At 41.0% G+C, this 21,644-nt stretch overlaps 1 protein-coding gene across 1 annotated transcript; it reads right to left on the bottom strand.

The window, feature by feature from the left end:
- Positions 1-17,307: 17,307 nt before the first annotated feature.
- Positions 17,308-19,656, bottom strand: LOC109219743. The gene is made up of 3 exons (XM_019384216.1): positions 18,999-19,656; positions 18,115-18,436; positions 17,308-18,004 (listed from the first exon to the last, which is right to left on the bottom strand). The coding sequence occupies exons 1-3, from the start codon at positions 19,552-19,554 to the stop codon at positions 17,551-17,553; spliced, it is 1,332 nt and encodes a 443-aa protein (XP_019239761.1). The 5' UTR covers positions 19,555-19,656; the 3' UTR covers positions 17,308-17,550.
- Positions 19,657-21,644: the final 1,988 nt, after the last annotated feature.

Here is a 21,644-nt window from a genome sequence, read left to right as displayed (position 1 = left end):
GAATTATGAGAGTGGCAGTGATGGTGATGATGGTTTTTAAAGAGAGAGGGTTAATTAATGTCTAACAACAGCTTTTTGTAGTCAATTAGAAGTCCAATCAACCTGAAATTTCAGGTTGAACGAGCGGTTAAGCTTCCCTAGATTCTAGGCATTTTATGTGGTGAGGATTCTAATAGAGACGGAACTGGTTCAAACTCAAAAGGATAGGTTTTTCTGACGTTTTTGAACATAGGTAGGACTCTGCTCATGAATTAAATCTTAATATTTTTAATTGTGCAGAGTGTAGAAAACATACCTCGTTATTCAGATGAACCAGTACTGATGAACCAGGTTCTTCACTAAGAATCCTCTTGATCATGCCTCAATTTACCAAAATAGAAAAAAATTTGTTAGAGATCAGTGAGTCATATCAACACATCTCACAGGAGTATACTATTTACAGTATGAAACTGAGCAAAGATTAATCTAGATATTTACACAAGTTCCAGATTTTCTAACAAAAAAAATTATTTTTTTTCATTGAGCATTCTGAACTGATTCCATTAGGTGATCTTAATCATCCCTAGTTCTAACCTGTTCCTTTCAAAGCTTCTCTACTCAGTGCTTTTGTAAAGATGTCAGCAATCTGTTTATCAGTAGCACAAAATTCTATAGAGATCAGTCTTTTCTCATAGTTGTCCCTCAAAAAATAGTGTCTAACATCTATGTGCTTAGTTCTCTTATGATGAACCGGGTTCTTAGTCATACTAATAGCACTAGTGTTATCACAGAAAATAGGGGTGCAACCAACTTCAATACCAAAATCCATCAACTGCTGTTTGATCCACAGCAATTGAGCACAACAGGAAGCAGCAGCAACATACTCAGCTTCAACAGTAGATAGGGCCATTGAATTTTGCTTTTTAGTAGCCCATGACACAAGACATGAACCAAGGAAGTGTGCTATACCTGAGGTGCTCTTCCTATCCATAAGGAAACCTGCATAGTCAGCATCAGCATATCCCACTAGGTTAAAGTTACTACCTTTTGGATACCAAAGGCAAAGATCAGTAGTGCCCTTCAAGTATCTCAATATTCTCTTGACAGCAGCCAAGTGGGATTCCTTGGGATTTGCTTGAAATCGAGCAAAAAGCCCTACACTGAAAACAATGTCAGGTCTGCTAGCAGTAAGATACAAAAGTGAACCAATCATACCCCTATACAACTTCTGATCAACAGATGAACCAGGTTCATCTATGTCCAATTTTGTAGCTGTTGCAATAGGAGTGTCTATTTCCTTTGATTCTTCCATTTTAAACTTCTTAATCAACTCTTTTGCATATTTCTATTGATGGATCATGGTTCCATTTGAGTTTTGTTTAATCTGTAAGCCTAAGAAGAAATTAAGCTCACCCATCATACTCATTTCAAATTCACTCCCCATAAGTTTAGCAAATTCCTTAATTTTTCAGTGGTTGCCCCAAAAATTATGTCATCAACATATATTTGTTCTATATGAAGATCCTTACCTTTTTCCCTCAGAAATAGAGTGATATCAATTTTACCTCTCTTGTAGCCATGTTCAAGCAGGAATTTGGATAGTCGTTCATACCATGCTCTAGGAGCCTGCTTGAGTCCATAGAGTGCCTTGTCCAATTTGTATACATGATCCGGACACTCCTTGCTTTCAAACCCTGGAGGTTGTTTGACAAACACTTCTTCCTTTAAGTAGCCATTTAGTAAGGCACTCTTGACGTCCATCTGGTGAAGAGTGAATTCCATGTATGCAGCAAAGGCTATGAGGAGTCTTATAGCTTCCAACCTTGCAACAGGAGCAAAGGTCTCCTCATAGTCTATGCCTTCCTCCTAGCTATAACCTTGAACCACCAACCTTGCCTTGTTCCTTATAACAGTTCCATCTTCATCAAGTTTATTTTTGAAGACCCATTTAGTGCCAATTACTGATCTATCCTTGGGTCTTGGAACCAGATACCAAACTTGACTCCTTTCAAAATGATTGAGTTCATCTTGCATTGCATTTACCTAGTCTGCATCCTGCAAAGCCTCAGCAACATTTTTAGGTTTAATAAGAGATAAGAAAGCATCAAAAGTACACAGATTCTTTAATTGAGATCTAGTTTTAATTCCAGAGGTTGGATCGGTAATTATGTTCTCAATGGGATGAGAACTTTGATACTTGTAAGGTTTCACAACCAACTAGTTTCTATTTGATGTTTCTCCCATGTTCTGTTGCTGAGGAACAGGCTCATGGACAGGTTCCATTTGGGAATTAGATTCAGTTCTTGTTTGTTCAGTTCCCCATATCAGGTTGCCCTGGATGGAAGAACCTGTTCCTTCTTCTGGTGCAGCTTCAGCTAGGGCTGTGACTTCATTTAAACCTTTTACCAGCCCAATAGCTTCATCTTCATATTCCTGTCTCTCAGAAAGAATGTTAGTTTCATCAAAAACTACATGTACACTTTCTTCTACACACATAGTTCTTTTGTTGTACACTTTATAAGCTTTGCTATGTGAAGAATATCCCTATAATACTCCCTCATCACTTCTGGATCAAACTTACTTAGGGAGTCCTTTCCATTGTTGTGTACACAGCACTTGCATCCAGATGCCCTAAGATGGGATATATTTGGTTTTCTCCCTTTAAGTAACTCATAGGGAGTCTTATCTACAAGAGGTCTAGTCATGCACCTATTAATGATGTAACATGCAGTATTTACAGCTTCTGCCCAGAAGCTATGGGGCAGTTTACTAGAAAGAAGCATAGTCCTAGCCATATCTTCAAGTGTCCTATTCTTTCTTTCAACTACTCCATTTTGTTGTGGAGTCCTAGGGGCAGAAAAATTATGATCTATGCCATGCACATCACAAAATTCAGCAAACTTAGCATTTTCAAATTCAGTTCCATGATCAGACCTAATTGATGCAAGTTGATTACCTAGTTGCTTCTGAGCTTTTCTAACAAAAAAAGTAAACATGTCAAATACTTCATCTTTAGATGTTAAAAACAATGTCCAAGTAAACCTAGAGTAATCATCAACAAGCACCATCACATATTTTTTACCACCTCTGCTTAATGTTCTCATTGGACCACAGAGATCCATATGAACCAGTTCCATCGACCTGGTCGTGCTTACCATTTTCTTGCTTTTGAAAGAGGATCTTACCTGCTTCCCCCTAGCACAAGCCTCACAAACTTTGTCTTCCTTAAATTTGATGTTAGGCAGCCCTATCACCAGGTCCTTGGAGACTAGTTTGTTGAGTTGACTTAGACTTGCATGTCCAAGTCTTTTGTGCCAAAGGAGGGGATCATTGTTCAACACACTTAAGCAAGTGAGTTTATTTTCCTAAAGAGTGGACAAATCTACAATGTATATATTGTTTACACTTTTTCCCTGCAAAACAATCTTGTTAGTGGTAAGATTTATCACAAAACATTTGGTAGAGGTGAATGCTACCAAGTTACCTCTGTCACACAGTTGTGATACACTAATTAGGCTATATTTCAAGTCATCTATCAAGTAGACATTCTCAATGGAATGTGAGTCTGTCTTACCTACCTTTCCAACCCCAATGATCTCACCTTTCTTACCATTTCCAAAGGAGACATTACCTCCTTTTAGATCCTCAAGTGAAAGGAACTGGTTCTTGCTTCCAGTCATATGCTTTGAGCAGCCACTATCCATGTACCATATTTGGTTGTTCCCCTTCACTTGGACATGCGAAAGGAAATCGGGGGTTAGTCTTAGGAACCCAAACTAGTTTGGGTCCCTTTCTATAGGCAAAAAGGTGAATTAAATTCTTTTTAGCCCATCATGGCAGCCTAGTTTTTCCTTGAACAAAGGCTTTTTTCTTTTGACTGGCCTTTTCTTTCGCATTACATTTACTTTCGTAGTGACCAGTCTTACCACAGTGTGTGCAGATTTTGTTCTCAGGAAGTGTGGTGTACTTGCTTTTGGGATCCCACTTACGTGCAGGGGTCGCATAGCCAAGTCCTCTCTTATTGCTACTGTGATGTTCTTGTAGCCATGATAGTGCATCAAAGGACTTATTGCATTTGCAAGTTCTGTCTAGTTAATGCTTAACCTTGCCTAGATCTTCTTTTAGGACTCTTATCTGCTCATCTTTTTTGTACAACTCATCCTTCATTTTTCCTAAATTTTCTTCTAAGGTGAGGTGTATGTGATCATCTTTCTTTTTACCTGTTCCTAATTTCAGTTTTAAATTTTTAGATCTAAGCTCTAACACAGTGGTGTCAAGTTCAAGAACCTGGTTCTTCAACTCAGTATTTTTACTATCACTTTCACTAGCCCTGTGTTCCAGATTTTTGCACTTAGCTTTCAAGATTACACATTCCTTAGACATCTGTTCCTTTTCATTGTTTTTGACCTCAGACTCATCAATGAAATCTAGCAGAAACTCATATAGCATTTCTTTAGACAAAAATTTAATCTTGTCTTTGAGATGAATCACACATACCTCTTGTTTATCATCTGATTCTCTAATGGCCATAAGTGCTTGTTCATCTCCATCTTCATCTTCTGAGTCCTCATCTGAGCTTTCTCCCCAGGCAGCAACCATAGCCTTCGTTGATCCTTTGTTCTTCTTGGAATGAACCTGTTCCTTCTTCCTGTTTCTTCATTCAGCCCTTTCCTTCTTCCATTCAATTTCCCATTGAGGATAGTTTTTGATCATGTGGTCAGTCTTACCATATTTATAACAGCCCTCGTTGGTCTATTTTTCAGGGACCCTTGGTTTGTTGTAAGTTGCACCTCTTGAAGAACCCTTTCCTCTCATTAGATACTTCTTGAAGTCCCTCGTGATCATAGTTATTTCATCTTCCTCTAGATCTGCACCTTCAGCGATTCTGAGAACCAGGCTTCTTTCTTTCTTGGGAACATCCATCTTCATGGTTTGCCTTCTCAGTTCATAGGCAGTGAGAATTCCAATTAACTCGTCCAACTTGAGAGTGGCAATGTTCTTTGATTCCTGAATAGCAGTGATTTGCTTTCCCAAGTAACTGGCAAAACCCTTGTCAGAATTTTCTCAACCTTGTCTTCTCAAGGATAATCCTTCCAAGAGACTTAAGTTCATTTATTAGTGTTGTGAACCTTGTATACATATCTTGGATGGTTTCTCTTTCCTTCATGGTGAAATTCTCATATTGAGAATACCGTGAGTTCCTTCATGAGCCACTTGTAAAGTGTCCCAAATTTTCTTAGCAGTAGTACAGCTTTGAATTCTGTTGTACTCGTCTGGACCAAGTCCACACACAAGCCATTTCTTGGCCTTAGCATTCTTTTCCCACTTCTTCAAGTCCTCACCAGTGCAGTCAGCTCTAGTCTTTGGCACATCCACTCCTTCAGCATTCTTCTTCATGGTAGCCAGGGGACCATCAGTAACAATGTCCCAGAGTTCATAGTCCTCTCCGATGATGTGATCTCTCAACTTGTTTTTCCACCAGGAGTAGTACTGTCCATTAAAGAGTGGAGGCCTAGCAGTGGATTATCCTTCCCAGTTTCCAAGTAGTGCACTCATCTAGATCTATTCCTAAGGTGTTAGCCTCTTCAAGGATAACCTGCTCTGATACCAATTGATGTTTTATACTTCAATACCACACAAGATGGGGGCTGATTTATATGGTGCCCAATTTTTCACTTAATTTGATTATAGAAGGACCTGGTTCTTCTATGTGTTCCAACTACTACTGTTGCGGAATAATAAGTATAGAAATTAAAGAACACAAAGATTTTACGTGGAAAACACCTGGCTCAAAAGGTGAAAAAACCACGACCTACTTTCCAGTAGGATTTTCCGAAACAATCCACTAAAATCACTGAGCTAAAAACTGCATTTACAAAAACTCTTTTGTAAACCTAGGATTAACTCTAATCTCGTTGTAGCACACAGCGTCAACTGTTGTGACAACTTCAAGTTAACTCTAACTTGAAAACTCTGAGTACCTAATACAATTGCTTCTAGATAAAGCTGAAAGGTACAATATGAAAACACCTACTACAATTGAACTAGAATAAAAGACAGACACTTGGAACTGGTTCTTCTATCTGGTTCAAGTAGCTTCAGGTTTGCACGCTTGAATCACACACAAATTGCTTGCAAAATTGCCTTGCTATTTTGCTCTCAATTCACGTTTAACTTCTGCTTATGTGCGTTACCTGTAAAAGAGAACAACACTGATATTTATGGAGTTAGTAAATAGAGATTAACTAGAATTCTGATGCTACTCTTCCTTGGCGGAGGAGTTCTAGCTGATCTCAATCTCTAACTCTATCCTTCCCTTAAACCATGTTCTCTTTGAGTAAGGAGTATTTCTCCTTATCCAATATCCAACCTTTTCGATCAGGATCAGGGGATATCATTTCTGGTAAGTTAGGTTTATCTCCTTCACGTGCATCTCACATGCTTGAGTTGACCATATTTGTGCTTCACTAGGATGGACCTGGTCCATGTCTGAGTTCCTTTGTCAGTCTTCAAAACTCACCTTTACTTGGGCCAACAGAGGGTTTGAGCTAAATTGTGAAACACTTGTTCTTATTGTGTGATTGGTACTGATATGGTGGGATCGGGTTGCATGCCGCAATAGGAGGATTAAGGGTGAAATGTGATTGTCTGGTGGGATCGAGTTGCGCACCGCAACAAGGAGTAATAAGGGTGGACAGGTGGGATCGGCTTGCACGCCGCAACAGGAGGAATAAGGGTGATATATTGAGGAGTAATAAGGGTGGACTGGTGGGATCGGGTTGCACACCGCAACAAGGAGTAATAAGGGTGAATGTTTATATTGTTACTGATTATATGGTGGGATCGGGATGCGCGCCGCATCATTTGTTGTTTATGTACTCTTCTGCTGTGATTTACTCCTGTAGTATTGTAACTCTCTTAAGGATTGGTTATAGCTGAGTACTGGCAAGATGTTTGGGTTCCGTATTTACTTTTTTGCAAGTTAGTGTTCCAATTCATTCCGTATTTCCTTTTTGCTTTATTATATACTATTGCAGGTTATATTGTATATGCCCCGCCGTAGCCTCGTCACTACCTCGTCGAGGTTAGGCTCGGCACTTACCAGTACATGGGACCGGTTGTACTGATACTGCACTCTGCACTTTCTGTGCAGATTTTGGAGCTGGTTGTGGCTGATCGAGTGGTCGGTTGCAGGCATTCATCTAGGAGACCCAAGGTAGTCCTGCAGGCATCCACATGCCTTGGCGTCCCCTCCTGTGTTTCCATATTTCTATTTTATTTTCCTTCGAGACAGATGTATTTTTCTTCGGACCCATACTTGTAGTTATTCATAGAATTTTCGTGGGTTGTGACACCAGTTTCTGGGTATTTGCTAATAGTATATAGATGGCCACTTTATTATTTACTTCCGTAATTATTTCCGTTTGATTTAGTTTTGTTAGTTTTAGCTATAAAATTTAAAGGAAAAAGGTAAATAGGACTCTAAAGTTGGCTTGCCTAGCGAGTGCGATGTTAGGCGCCATCATGGTACCGACGGTGGAAAATTCGGGTTGTGACAAGTTGGTATCAGAGCACTAGGTTTCCTATGTCTCACAATTCATGAACAAGCTTAGTAGAGTCTAAGGGATCGGTACGGAGACGTATATGCTTATCCCCTAGAGGCTACAAAGTTAGGAACAATTTCACTTCTATTCATCTCTATCGTGCGATTTGATCTCTCAATGCTAATTGGACTCTCTACTCTGTTCCTTCATAGATGGCAAGGATGCGTACCGCTTCATCAGCTGATCAACAGCCCGAGCCCCCAGTGGCAACTCCTACGAGGGGCAGAGGACGAGGCCGAGGCCATGCTAGAGGCCGAGGCAGGGGCAGGGCTCAACCCAAAGCTCGAGCAGCTGCACCAGCGGCGGAGCCTCAGGTAGAGTTTGATGAGGAGGCTCCGGCCCAAACTGTTCCAGCAGGGCCAGCTCCGGTTCCAGAGGGGTTCATTGCTACCCCGGTATTTCAGGATGTCTTGGTCCGTCTAGTGGGCCTTATGGAGAGTGCTACTCAGGTCGGCATGTTTCCTGTAGCACCAGCTGTCTCTCGGGCTGGGGAGAAGCACAGACTCCCGCTACTCACACTCTGAAGCAGATGGCTCCTCAGTTTCAGACTCCAGCAGCTCAGCCAGTTGGGGTAGTCCCGCCGGGTATTGCAGCATAGACCGGTGATGGATCAGCTATGTCTTCTGATGCCTTGTGGAGATTGGATAGGTTTACCAAGCTTTTCACCACTACCTATGGTGGTACATCTTCATAGGATCCCTAGGACTATATGGATAGTTATCACGAGGTTTTACGGAACATGGGGATAGTAGAGACCAACAGGGTCGACTTTGCTACTTTTCGTCTGTCAGGTTCTGCCATGCACTTCTTATACTTCCCACCGAGAGAGAGAGGGTGAGGAGGTTTATTGAGGGACTTGCTCAGCCTATCAGATTGCATATGGCAAAGGAGAAAGGGAGTGAGATTTCTTTCCAGGATGCAGCCAATGTGGCCAGACGAGTTGAGATGGTTTTGGCTCAGGGGAGTGGTTAGGGGTCTGACAAGAGGCCTCGTAACTCCGGTGGATTCAGTAGGGCCTCATCTGGAGGCCGGGGTAGTTTTGGTAGGGGCCATCATCCCAGGCTGTTTCATTTAGCACTTCAGACATCCCATGGAGCTTCAGGGGGTCGTGGTCCTTATGTACCTCCTTCAGGGCAGCCAGCTTATAGTGCACCGCCAGCTCCTATCAGAGCACCTCCTTTTCAGAGTTATTATCGCGGTCAGCCCGCTCGTCAGAGTTAGTCTCAGTTTCCTCAGCTGCAGTATTCGGATGGATGCTTTAAGTGTGGTGAGTACGGGCATGTCCGGAGGACTTGTCCGAGATTAGTGGGTGTTCAGTCACAGCAGGAGAGTTCTCGTGCCATGATTCCGGCATCGCCTGCCCAGCCAGCTAGAGGTAGGGGTCAGGGAGCCAGAGGTAGGGGTCAGCCCGCTAGAGGTGGAGGTCAGGCCGCTAGAGGTGGAGGTCAAGCCGTTAGAGGTGGAGGCCAGGCCGTTGGAGGTGGAGGCCAGCTAGCAGGAGGTTGTCCTAGGGATATGGTTTAGAGTGGTGGGGCCCACCCTCGATGTTATGCTTTCCCAGCCAGGCCTGAGGCTGAGTTATCCGATGCTGTTATCACAGGTATTGTTTCGGTTTGTAGTAAAGATTCTTTAATTCTATTTGATCCAGGATCTACATACTCCTATGTGTCATCTTATTTTGCTCCATATTTGATTGTGCCTCGTGATTCTTTGAGTGATCCCGTGTATGTGTCCATACCGGTGGGGGATTCTATAGTTGTAGATCGTGTATATCGTTCGTGTATGGTTATTATTGAGGGTCTTAAAAGTAGCGTAGATCTCCTACTTCTCGATATGGTTGATTCTGATATTATTTTGGGGATGGATTGGTTGTCACCTTATCATGCTATATTGGACTATCATGCCAAGACCGTGACCTTAGCATTGCCGGGGTTGCCTCGATTGGAGTGGAGAGGGACTCCTGGTCATTCTACCAGCAGGGTTATTTCTTATGTGAAGGCTCGGCGTATGGTCGAGAAGGGGTGTTTGGCTTATTTGGCTTATGTTCGTGATTCTAGTGCGGAGGTTCCTTCTATGGATTATGTGCCAGTTGTTCGGGAGTTCCCAGAGGTGTTTCCTGCAGAGCTGCCGGGGATGCCACCCGACAGGGATATTGACTTTTGCATTTGATTTGTCCCCAAGCACTCAGCCCATTTCTATTCCTCCGTACCGCATGGCCCTGCCAGAGTTGTAAGAATTGAAGGGGCAGTTGCAGGATTTGCTTGATAAGGGCTTTACTATACCTAGTGTCTCGCCCTGGGGTGCGCCGGTGTTGTTTGTAAAGAAGAAGGATGGGTCGACGAGGATGTGCATAGACTATCGGCAACTGAACAAAGTCACCATCAAGAACAAGTATCCATTGCCGAGGACTGATGACTTATTCGATCAGCTTCAGGGTGCCAAAGTGTTTTCGAAGATCGATTTGAGGTCCAGTACCATCAATTAAGGATTAGGACATCCGATGTCCCTAAGACAGCTTTACGGACTCGATATGGGCATTATGAGTTTCTAGTGATGTCATTGGGTTGACAAATGCCCCAGCAACATTTATGGATTTGATGAACCGGGTGTTCAAGCCCTACCTGGATTCCTTCGTGATTGTTTTTATTGATGATATCTTGATCTACTACCACAGCCGAAAGGAGCATGAGCAGCATCTTCGGATCGTTCTTCAGACTCTAAGAGACAGCCAGTTATATGCTAAGTTTTTGAAGTGTGAGTTTTGGATGAGTACAGTTGCTATCTTGGGTCACGTTGTATCAGCAGAGGTTATTCAGGTGGATCCTAAGAAGATTGAGGCAGTCAAGTACTGGTCTAGACCCATATCAGCTATAGAGATCTGGAGTTTCTTGGGTTTTGCAGGTTATTACCGTCGGTTTGTGGAGGGGTTTTCATCTATAGCAGCCCCAATGACCAGGTTCACCCAGAAGGGTGCCCCGTTCAGATGCTCGGACGAGTGTGAGGCGAGCTTTCAGAAGCTCAAGACAGCTTTGACTACGACGCCGGTGTTGGTGTTGCCCAGAGGTTCAGGGACCTATACAGTATATTGTGACGCATCTCGTATTGGACTTGGTGCGGTGTTGATGCAGAATGGCAAGGTTATTGCATATGCTTCACGACAGTTGAAGATTCACGAGAAGAATTATCCAATTCATGACTTAGAGTTAGCAGCCATTGTTCACACGCTGAAGATTTGGAGGCATTATTTATATGGCGTGTCGTGTGAGGTGTTCACGAATCATAAGACTTTGCAGTATTTGTTCAAGCAGAAGGAGCTCAATTTGAGGCAGAGAAGGTGGTTGGAGCTATTGAAAGACTATGATATCACCATCTTGTATCATCCCGGAAAGTCCAATATGGTGGCCGATGCTTTGAGTAGGAAGTCGGCTAGTATGGGTAGCCTTGCATATATTCCAGTCGCGGAGAGACCGCTTGATTTGGATGTTCAGGCGTTGGCCAATCAGTTCGTGAGGTTGGATGTTTCTGATCCCAGCCGCGTTCTAGCTTGTACAGTCGCTCGGTCTTCCTTGTTTGAGCGTATCAGAGATCGGCAGTATGATGACCCTCATTTGCTTGTCCTTAGGGACACAGTGCGGCACGGTGATGCCAAGCAGGTTACGGTTGGAGATGATGGAGTTTTGATAATGCAGGGTCATGTTTTCGTGCCTAATGTGGATGGGCTTCGTGAGTTGATTCTGGAGGAGGCTCACAGTTCCCGGTATTCTATTCATCCGGGTGCCGTTAAGATGTATCAGGACTTGCGGCAGCATTATTGGTAGAGGAGGATGAAGAAGGATATTGTTGCATATGTAGCTTGATGTTTGAATTGTCAGCAAGTAAAGTACGAGCATCAGAGACCTGGTGGTTTGTTTCAGAAGATAGATATTCCTGAGTGGAAGTGGGAGCGTATCACTATGGATTTCGTTGTTGGACTCCCACGGACTCAAAGGAAGTTCGATGCTGTATGGGTTATTGTGGATAGGCTGACCAAGTCAGCGCATTTCATTCCTGTGGCAGTTTCCTATTCTTCGGAGCGGTTGGCAGAGATCTATATCCTTGAGATCGTTCGTCTTCATGGTGTGCCTGTGTCTATCATTTTTGACCGAGGTACGCAGTTCACCTCGCATTTCTGGAGGGCAGTACAGCATGAGTTGGGTACACGGGTCGAGTTGAGCACAGCATTTCATCCTCAAACGGACGGACAGTCTGAGCGTACCATTCAGATTTTGGAGGATATGCTCCGCACCTGTGTTATTGACTTTGGAGGTTCTTGGGATCAGTTCTTTCCGTTAGCGGAGTTTGCCTACAACAACAGCTATCAATCGAGCATCCAGATGGCTCCCTATGAGGCATTATATGGTAGATGGTGTCGGCCGCCGGTTGGGTGGTTTGAGCCAGGGGAGGCTCGGTTATTAGGTACAGATTTAGTGCAGGATGCTCGGATAAGGTTAAGATCATTCAGGATAGACTTTCTTACAGCTCAGTCCAGGCAAAAGAGTTATGCCGAGCGTAAGGTTCGTGATGTAACATTCATGGTCGGAGAGAGAGTGTTGCTTCGGGTGTCCCCCATGAAGGGTGTGATGCGGTTTGGGAAGAAGGGCAAGATAAGCCCTAGGTTCATCGGGCCATTTGAGATTCTTGATCGAGTGCAAGAGGTGGCCTATAGACTTGCATTGCCACCAGGCTTATCAGCGGTACATCCAGTGCTTCATGTGTCCATACTTCGGAAGTATCACGACGATCCATCCCACGTGTTAGATTTTAGCACTATCCAGTTGGACCATGATTTGACCTACGAGGAGGAGCCGGTAGCTATTCTAGACCGGCAGGTTCGTCAATTGAGATCGAAGAGTTATCCTTCGGTTCGTGTTCAATGGAGAGGTCAGCCTGTTGAGGCAGCTACCTGGGAGTCTGAGTCCGATATGCGGAGCAGATATCCTCATCTTTTTACCGGCTCAAGTACTTTTATATGTCCGTTCGAGGACGAACGGTTGTTTTAGAGGTGGAGAATGTGATGACCCAAAAATTCATCTTCTGTTTTAGAACTCGATTCCGTGTTTTGAGGCCTTAAAAATCTCATTTTATCTCTCCTCAATTTGCGTGCGCAGTCGGGGCGTGTATCCGGAAAGCATTTATATAAAAAATGGAAGAAATAATAATTTTTGGCCTAAAAAGTTGATTTTTGTTGACTTTGTCAACGTTTTGGTTAAACAGACTCGGACCCATGATTTGACGGTCCCGGTAGGTCCGTAGTAAAATATAGGACCTGGGCGTATGCCCGGAACCGAATTCCGAGGTCCCAAGCCCGAGAAATGAATTTTTGATGAAAATTGTAAGACTGAAAATCTAAGGAATTAAAGAAATTGATTAATGTTTGATCTTGTTGGTATTGGGCCCGTATTTTGGTTCCCGAGCCCGGTACAGGTTTAATATAATATTTAAGTCATGTCTGTGAAATTTGGTAAAAAACGAAGTTTATTTGGCGTGATTCGGACCTTCGGTTGAGAAAATAGAAGTTTTGAACTTTCTTAAAAAATTTCATGCAATTTGGTGCTAAATTCGTAGTTCTAGGTGTTATATTGGAGATTTGATCGCGCGAGCAAGTTCGTATGATGTTTTAAGACCTGTGTACATGTTTGGTTTGGAGCCCCGAGGGCTCGGGTGAATTTCGGATAGGCTGCGGGATGTTTAGACTTAGAAAATCTGGTATTGGATAGTTGCAGAGTGCAGGTCTCGGATCTTGGAAGTGCGGCCGCGGTGGAAGTTCGCGGACCGCGGTAGAGGAACGCGGCAGCGGTGGAAGTTCGCGGACCGCGATAGAGGAACGCGGCCGCGGTGGGAACTTCGCAGACCGTGGTGAAGATTTTCGCGGCCGCACTGGGAAGTTCGTGGACCGCGTAGTGAGGATCAGAGGATGCTATATAAACGGGATTTTTCATTCATTCTTCAATTTTTCAAACCCTAAAACATAAGAGGCAATTTTCTAAACACTTCTTCTTCCCCAAAACATAAGTAAGTGATTTTTAGCTCATTTCTTTCACTCTTTTACTTCTTTTTACAAGATTTCATCCAAGAATCTAGGGTTTTCATGGTGGAATTGGGGATTTTTGGGTAGAACTTAGGGAATTCAAAATTTGGGGATTTAGACCTCAAATTGAGGTCGGATTCCAAAACCAATTGTATATCCGGGCTCGGGGGTGAATGAGTAATTGGGTTTAGGTCCGAATTTCGAGTTTTGACCAAGCGGGCCCGGGATCGGTTTTTGACTTTTTGGGGAAAATATTGGGAAACCTATTATAATGCATTGGAATTCATTTCTTTAGCGATAATTGATGTTATTAAGTTAATTGTGACTAGATACGAGTGGATTGGAGGTGGAATCTAGAGGAAAAGAGATATTTGAGCTTTGAATTGGCCGTTGGATTGAGGTAAGTGTTTGGTCTAACTTTGACTCGAGGGATTAGGGATCCCCGACTTATTTTCTATGTGAAATTCCATGTGTGTGGCGTATAGGTGTGATGACGAGTACCTATGCGTCTCCAAATTATTTGTTTAGTTTGTTCCCTTCCCCATTTCTAATATATTATCTTCCTGTCTTAACTGCTACATGCTTATTGATGCTTCCATGTCTTATTGCTTCTTGTTAGGTGTTGTTTTCTTTATTGAAGGTATTAATTGTTCCGTAGTTTCATTGTGTTACATTATTTGTCTAAGTTGGTTTATTGGTGTTTCATGATACATTTTGCTTGGTCTCGCTGTGTAGTAATAATTGATGAGATTTTATAATCGTATAGATTCCGTTTGGTTTGGTTTGAGGTATAAATGTTGTGGAGGGTTTGAGCTAAATTGTGAAATACTTGTTCTTATTGTGTGATTGGTACTGATATGGTGGGATCGGGTTGCACGCCACAACAGGAGGAATAAGGGTGAAATGTGATTGTCTGGTGGGATCGGGTTGCGCGCCGCAACAAGGAGTAATAAGGGTGGACAAGTAGGATCGGGTTGCACGCCGCAACAGGAGGAATAAGGGTGATATATTGAGGAGTAATAAGGGTGGACTGGTGGGATCGGGTTGCACGCCGCAACAAGGAGTAATAAGGGTGAATGTTCATATTGTTACTGATTATATGGTGGGATGGGGATGCGCGCCGCATCATTTGTTGTTTATGTATTCTTCTTATGCTGTGATTTACTCCTCTAGTATTGTATTTCTCTTAAAGATTGGTTATAGCTGAGTACTGGCAAGATGTTTGGGTTCCGTATTTACTTTGTTGCAAGTTACTGTTCCAATTCGTTCCGTATTTCCTTTTTGCTTTATTATATACTGTTGCAGGTTATATTGTATATGCCCTGCCGTAGCCTCGTCACTACCTCGTCGCGGTTAGGCTCGGCACTTACCAGTACATGGGCTTGGTTGTACTGATACTGCACTCTGCACTTTCTGTGCAGATTTTGGAGCTGGTTGTGGCTGATTGAGAGGTCGGTTGCAAGCATTCATCTAGGAGACCCAAGGTAGTCCTGCAGGCGTCCGCATGCCCTGGCGTCCCCTCCTATGTTTCTACATTTCTGTTTTATTTTCCTTCGAGACAGATGTATTTTTCTTTCAGACCCATACTTGTAGTTATTCATAAAATGTTCGTGGGTTGTGACACCAGTTTCTGGGTGGTAACAGTTCGGTATTTGCTAATAGTATATAGATGGCCGCTTTATTATTTACATCCGCAATTATTTCCGTTTGATTTAGTTTTGTTAGTTTTAGCTATAAAATGTAAAGGAAAAAGTTTAATAGGACTCTAACGTTGGCTTGCCTAGCGAGTGCGATGTTAGGCGCCATCACGGTCCCGATGGTGGGAAATTCGGGTCGTGACATTTCTATGTTCGATTCGGTGCTCGGTTTTGCAACTTCGGAAAAACGAAATTTTCTAATATTGGTCCTAGCCTCTGGGCTCCTCTTAAGTTGTCTAGCCCAACTTTTTCACATATTCACATTATAAGCCCAAACCCAAATAAAGTCTCACATTCTAAAAATTATCCCTTTTATTTTGCTAATGCACCTTTCATCTTTGTTTGCTTGCGCGTCACTAATGTTGCTGTCTATGAGATAGTTATATTGTAAGTAATATCTGTCAAATAAATTTATATTTCCTACATCAACTAAATGGTTTGGCTAGTCATATTATAAGTATCACATTTTTAAGTTTTAGTTGCACTAAAACATGAAATTAGTCATATTTTTTAGTAGAAAATGTCCGATTTAAAAGCTCAATACGACAAGATCAAACCGACCGAATTGAACCGAAAATCGGCCGAACCGAATTAGCAAAAACCGAAGAAAACGAACTAATGTTGGTTCGGTTATTGGTGCACCAAATAAAAAATCGAAAACTGAACAAACCGAACCGAACTTCATGAATCGAACCGAACCGGCCGATGCCCACCCCTATTAGCAATATTAGTCAATTAGCTATTTGTAGCCAAAAAATGCCAAATTCTTACTTTCTTTTGAGTGGGTGTTATTAGAATAGATTGGGTACATCTTAAGGAGTTTGAATCTCAGTTTTTGGATGATTTGACGGAGTTTTGAGGTGGTTTCAATTGAAAATTCGAAGTAGAAGATGAACATGAAAAAAATAATATGTGTATCACACTGCTTATCACATATGTATCATATTTATATCAAATGTGTATCACATGTATATCCATGTACACCTGTGTGTGTGATACATGCGTGATATATGTTCGATACATATGTCGCAGAAGTATTTTACGAACTCGATTTTAACTATGAATTTTGATTCCAAATCGCCTCCAGTCTTCCTCAAATTTTGTATATTGACTCATCTATATGTTTTAAATGATTTCAGTCATACCCATTGAAAAAGTCCTTTTTTGCTTAGATTTTTTGGAATTTTTTTGGATATATTTTTTTTATTTCATTACCTTGTTTGCTACCTCATCCATGAATTTCCTTTTCATCTTGCATCTAATGTTTCTGATTGCGCTTATAAATATGGAAGGAGATCTTTGCGTGTGATTCTTGAAGAGAAAGAACCTTATTTATTTGGATTTTTATTTTTTATATGTGTTTTGCTAGTTTTGGTAAGTCTATGATTAATGGCTAGTGGTTGGTAAGTTAGGACTTATCTTGGACATTTATATGAGATTCCCTTTTTTTATATTGTAATTTTGATTACCGCGAATAATTACTCATTTCTTGCATTAGGAAAGTATGAATTAGTATGTTTCAAGGAATTTACAGAGTTTTTTGAGTTGAAACGATTAGTTGTCTTAAGATGCTACTCCGTAGTTAACAACAGCATGGGGTGGTGGGCGCAGTTGGGTTGCGCTTAGGTCTCATAGCCTTTGAGTTGAGTTATCCAGAGGTAGCCTTTCTTACGCCCACAACTCTGTTTCTTTAGACTTTGTCATTTTCCATGAATAAATTAGAAATACTCCTTCCGTTTTATATTAAATGAGGTACTTTCCTTTTTAGTCTGTTCCAAAATAAATGACACATTTCTAAATTTGGAAATAATTCAACTTTAAACTTCTCATTTTATCCATTTTATCCTTAATGAGAAACTTTTATAGCCACACAAAAGCCATGGCCCCACAAAGCTTTACCCCTTAAGCTTTTAGGATCACAAATTTCAAAAGTCTTTCTTTTTTTCCTTAAACTCCGTGCCGAGTCAAACTATGATCTTATTAGAAGAAGAAGTATAATACAGTATAATTCTTTGCTCTTTTCCGTGAATTACTTAGAATACAACTTTCCAACTACAAAAGAAAAACAATGATCTTATTCTTTTTCGCCAACTTAATACTTTTCCATTGAGCAATAGTTCTTGTTACATTCCCATGGTTTCTAACCTTATTCTCTTTAGAAATCTTTAGTCAGTTATTAGCAACAATGCTCAATCAAGAAACTCTAGCGCTTGCAAACAACTCCACGTCCATAAATCCCACTGTTGCATCTCAAGCTAGGCAGCTCCAAATTCAACAAATCCTCATTCCAAGATTCTTCTGCTTGAAATTTAGCTACAGAGCAATCAGCTTCAAAAAGTCCTGAAGCTGCAAAGTCTTTGTCACCTCCCATTACCGGCATCAAAGCACCCATTTTAACTCTGCTCACGTAGTTCCTTCTATAAGTTTGGCCCAAAACACCACTCACTTCATCACTGAGTGACAAAAACTTGAATCCAAGCTCAAGATGAGCAAAGCAATCGTCTTGTGTTATGCCATAGTTATGAACTTTGGATTCTTTCTCTGTAATTGGCACCACCTTGGCTGTAATCTTGAAAATGTTTTCAACTTCGATCACGACTTCGTTGGTGCTGCTGGTTCGAGTAATGGAGGCTGTTGGTCCAGTTTCTGACTCCCACCTGTCGAGATATAAGATAATTTAGTAGCTGCTAAGTGTGAACAAAGCTAATTTCGCATGCTTGATTCATGAAAGGAAAACAGCCTCATGCGTAATATAATTAAATACTACCTTGCGCCTTCGTTGTCGGGAAGAACAATAGTTTCATCATCAAAGTTGAGGAAGAGGCGATCATTGGCATTATCCCATGTTGCTGTCTTAAGTGCCCCAACAGAAATCTTGTGAGTACCAAAAAGGATACCAATGGATTGAACCCAAGTAAAATCTCTCTTCATGTTCTCATTTCGTTTTCCTATGAAATGGGCATTGATGTGGAGGTTAGAATCTGAAACCAGGCAAAAATCTTTGTCCTTCTTGCCATGGAAATAGAAGGTAATTCCATCTGCTCCAATGAAACGTGGATCTTGGCAAACTGCTCCTGGAGTGTCACAACCTGTGTTTCCAATAAGTTAAAAAATCTTGTAATCGAATATTTAGCCTAGCCAAGAACAACAAATATATACTGAAAGAAGAGTTTAAGTTATGTGAACTAATAATGTAAAAAATTTGCATAATTAGGGCACTTGTAATACTTTCTACGTAAGCATTAACTAGTAACGTGAATAAATGATAACTAATAACTTGCTATGGTAAGTTAAATTACATTGATATGCAACGTTAATCAATAGAAAAATAGTTTAACTTCTATAATGCACTTAAAACGTTGTCGTCTAAAAAATAATTACAGATAAATGATCATAACAAGTGGAACTAATTACCTCAAAAATAAGAAAAACAACTTACTGCAACAGGTTAATTAGATTGATACTGTAAAAGATTATATTTACTTGTTTTTATAGGACGGTTTTGAAGGAGAAGGGCAAAGTTAGCGGAAATCGAACCCACACCTATTTACTTATACCAAATATTATTTATATTGTCAGCGGATATAATGGTTAAACCCGTATAAAAGATATAGTGTACTGTGAAAGTATATATGGAGTAGAGAAACTTACTGCAAACAGGTTTGCAAGAGACACAATCAACTTGACAAGTGCCAGGGCAAGTGGTAGGGCATGTATGTTGTTGATTATAACATTTTGGGTAACTCTTGTTCTTGCACTTAACCTTCTTTGGAGATGTAGTTGGACTCGGAGGGGTGTAGGGAGGTGGGGTTGGGGTAGTTGGAGGGGTGTGGGGAGGTGGGGTTGGGGTAGTTGGAGGGGTGTGGGGAGGTGGAGTTGGGGTAGTTGGAGGGGTGTAGGGAGGTGGGGTTGGGGTAGTTGGAGGGGTGTAGGGAGGTGGGATTGGGCCATCAATGCAAATAGGTTTGCAAGAACGACACTCAGTTATGCAGCCATTAGGACAGAACTTGGGACAAACATGAGGTAGATTTTTGCATTGCTTAATTTCATCATCAGAGCAATGAGAATGGCTCGGATTGTTAGCAATCCCAGGTGGAGTAATTACCGGGCCGCCGGGGGCAGCCGTTAAAGAACTTCCAGGAGCTGTGGCCATAGCCATTGATACGAGCATTGATAAGAAGAAAATGGCAGATAGTGATCGAGCCATTTTCTTCCTTTTTTTTGAATATATGCAGAGATATTTAGTAAATAATGTGTTGTTGAAATACTTGGAATTGTATTTGAGTTGATGCGATTTACACTAGGGACAACACCTTTTTATAGGAGTTGAGAATGAGAAAAGTGAGCCTATTGTTTCGTGTTATAATGTAAATGTTTTTACGTACAATTGCATATTATTTCTTTATAAGTCATCTTGCACATGGTTGTTTTATCTAGTCAACGGTTAATATTCTCTATCAAATTCTAGTACATGGCGTCACTTGGCCATAAAGCTGCGTAAATACATACCTTACATCTTTTCTTGAACTTTGGGGGGGGGGGGGGGGGGGGGTTGGATTGGGTCCTTTCCTTGTCAATTAATTTGGTTATATCAGGAGTTTACGTAATTCAGTTAGTACGTAAAGAACCACATCTACAACGAATATGGCTGGTCTGATTTTCGCAGGCTCGTAATATTGGAAACACGAACAAAATTTGGTAGTAAATTTTATAGGTTTAAGTTATATACACTCGATCCATGTTATTATTTAGAGTTATATGTAATTAACTTTAATTTAAGACCTGATACAACGTCAGCGCATAGAATTTAAACTCTTGTTTTATTCCTTCACGCAAGCAACTTTCTATTTATATGTAGCTATAGTTAACAATAACACCTGTAGTAACAACAATTATTATCATTGTTATATTTTCTGCTTATTGTGTGGAAACTATTTTCGATGTCGATTGTGATAAATTGATAGCTAGGAGCATGAAAATAAATACAATGGTAGTGTCTATCAAACTTAAAGTTGACATTTCATAGTTACGTTACGGTGAGGCTAATTAAATTTATCCTCCCTTCACATTTGATACGGTTTGAGACGTTACGTCTCATGTGATGGTTATTGTATTAAGCAGACATACATTTAACTTGCGTATCATAAACTCAGTCAGTGGTCGGTACGAAGTTTATATTACAGAGTTTGCTTTATGTTTTGAATTCAGTTCTTAATTCATGCTGCATAGCGCAATTATAAAGCAAAATCAAAATTATTATTCAAAATCAGTAATAATTTGAGTGGTATAAGTTCTCAAATCACTTTTCTTGGTTGGCGGGGTATTGAGGTCGTGGATTCTGCACATTTAGTTTTAGGCCAAATACACCGATATCCCTTTAAAGTTGTCCACACTTTTTACTTAGATACTCTATTTTAAGTCCGTTCCATTTGAAAACTCCAATCACAGCTCAAAAATTTATATTACAGAGTTTGCTTTATGTTTTGAGCTCAGTTCTATAATTTCATGTTGCATTGCGCAATTATAAAGCAAAATCCAAATAGTAGGTGTTTGATCAAAGTTTTAAGCTTTTTGTTAAACTAATTAATGATGAAATAGAGGGTGAATCCTAGTTAAATATAATAAATTCTAGATCTTATACTGAAGGTAAGTGGGATGAACAACGTTCGAGAATATTGGATACCGGGTATGCACTCAATGATTATCAATAAATATTATGATATGGACATACAATAAATGTAGATGATGGCAATAAATGTAATAAGGAGGGATTTATCACCCCAAATGGTGGATGACTTGGATGATTCTTTCTCCTGACAGCAACGTGGAATGATGAAAAGTGAGGATGGATAAGGAATCTTTGGATCTAACAAACAAAGAATGAATAATATATGTTGAGCAAAGTAGTCAGTGAACAAGACAATATTTGTATATTCTCTTTAGTCAACTCTTTACAAAGTGCTCTTATCAAGAAGTGAAGATCCCCCTTTTGTTCTCTATCTCTTCCTATTTATAAGGGATATTCCTAGGAAATCCTAAAAAGTACAACATAAGGAATATTCCTTATATCTATTGCTGAGCTATCCTACCGTTACTTCCTTGCTACATTCTCTTGACCTCGGCAATAATCCTCCTTGAGACGACTCCTCGCCGTTGTGCAGTGGTCGACTCCTCCCTCGACCCTGTTTATATGCAATTATCAAGCCGTCCAAATTTAGACCAATACAGTTAGTCCCTCCGCTTGTTGAGGTCGATCTTGCACGTCCTCGATGAGCGGATTCGGTTTGCGTCTATTTA

The sequence above is a fragment of the Nicotiana attenuata genome, unplaced genomic scaffold, assembly GCF_001879085.1.
Source record: "Nicotiana attenuata strain UT unplaced genomic scaffold, NIATTr2, whole genome shotgun sequence".
Taxonomy (NCBI): Eukaryota; Viridiplantae; Streptophyta; class Magnoliopsida; order Solanales; family Solanaceae; genus Nicotiana; species Nicotiana attenuata.
The sequence above is the reverse complement of the archived record's forward strand: the minus strand, read 5'-3'. Positions and strand labels throughout refer to the sequence as shown.

Excerpts from the sequence above, each read along its gene's own strand:
- LOC109219743 (XM_019384216.1), bottom strand. The coding sequence starts at position 19,554 with ATGGCTCGATCACTATCTGCCATTTTCTTCTTATCAATGCTCGTATCA. Across the intron at positions 18,437-18,998 it reads CTCTTGCAAACCTGTTTGCA|GTTGTGACACTCCAGGAGCA; the intron begins GTAAGTTTCTCT and ends TTGGAAACACAG. Across the intron at positions 18,005-18,114 it reads CCCGACAACGAAGGCGCAAG|GTGGGAGTCAGAAACTGGAC; the intron begins GTAGTATTTAAT and ends ATATCTCGACAG.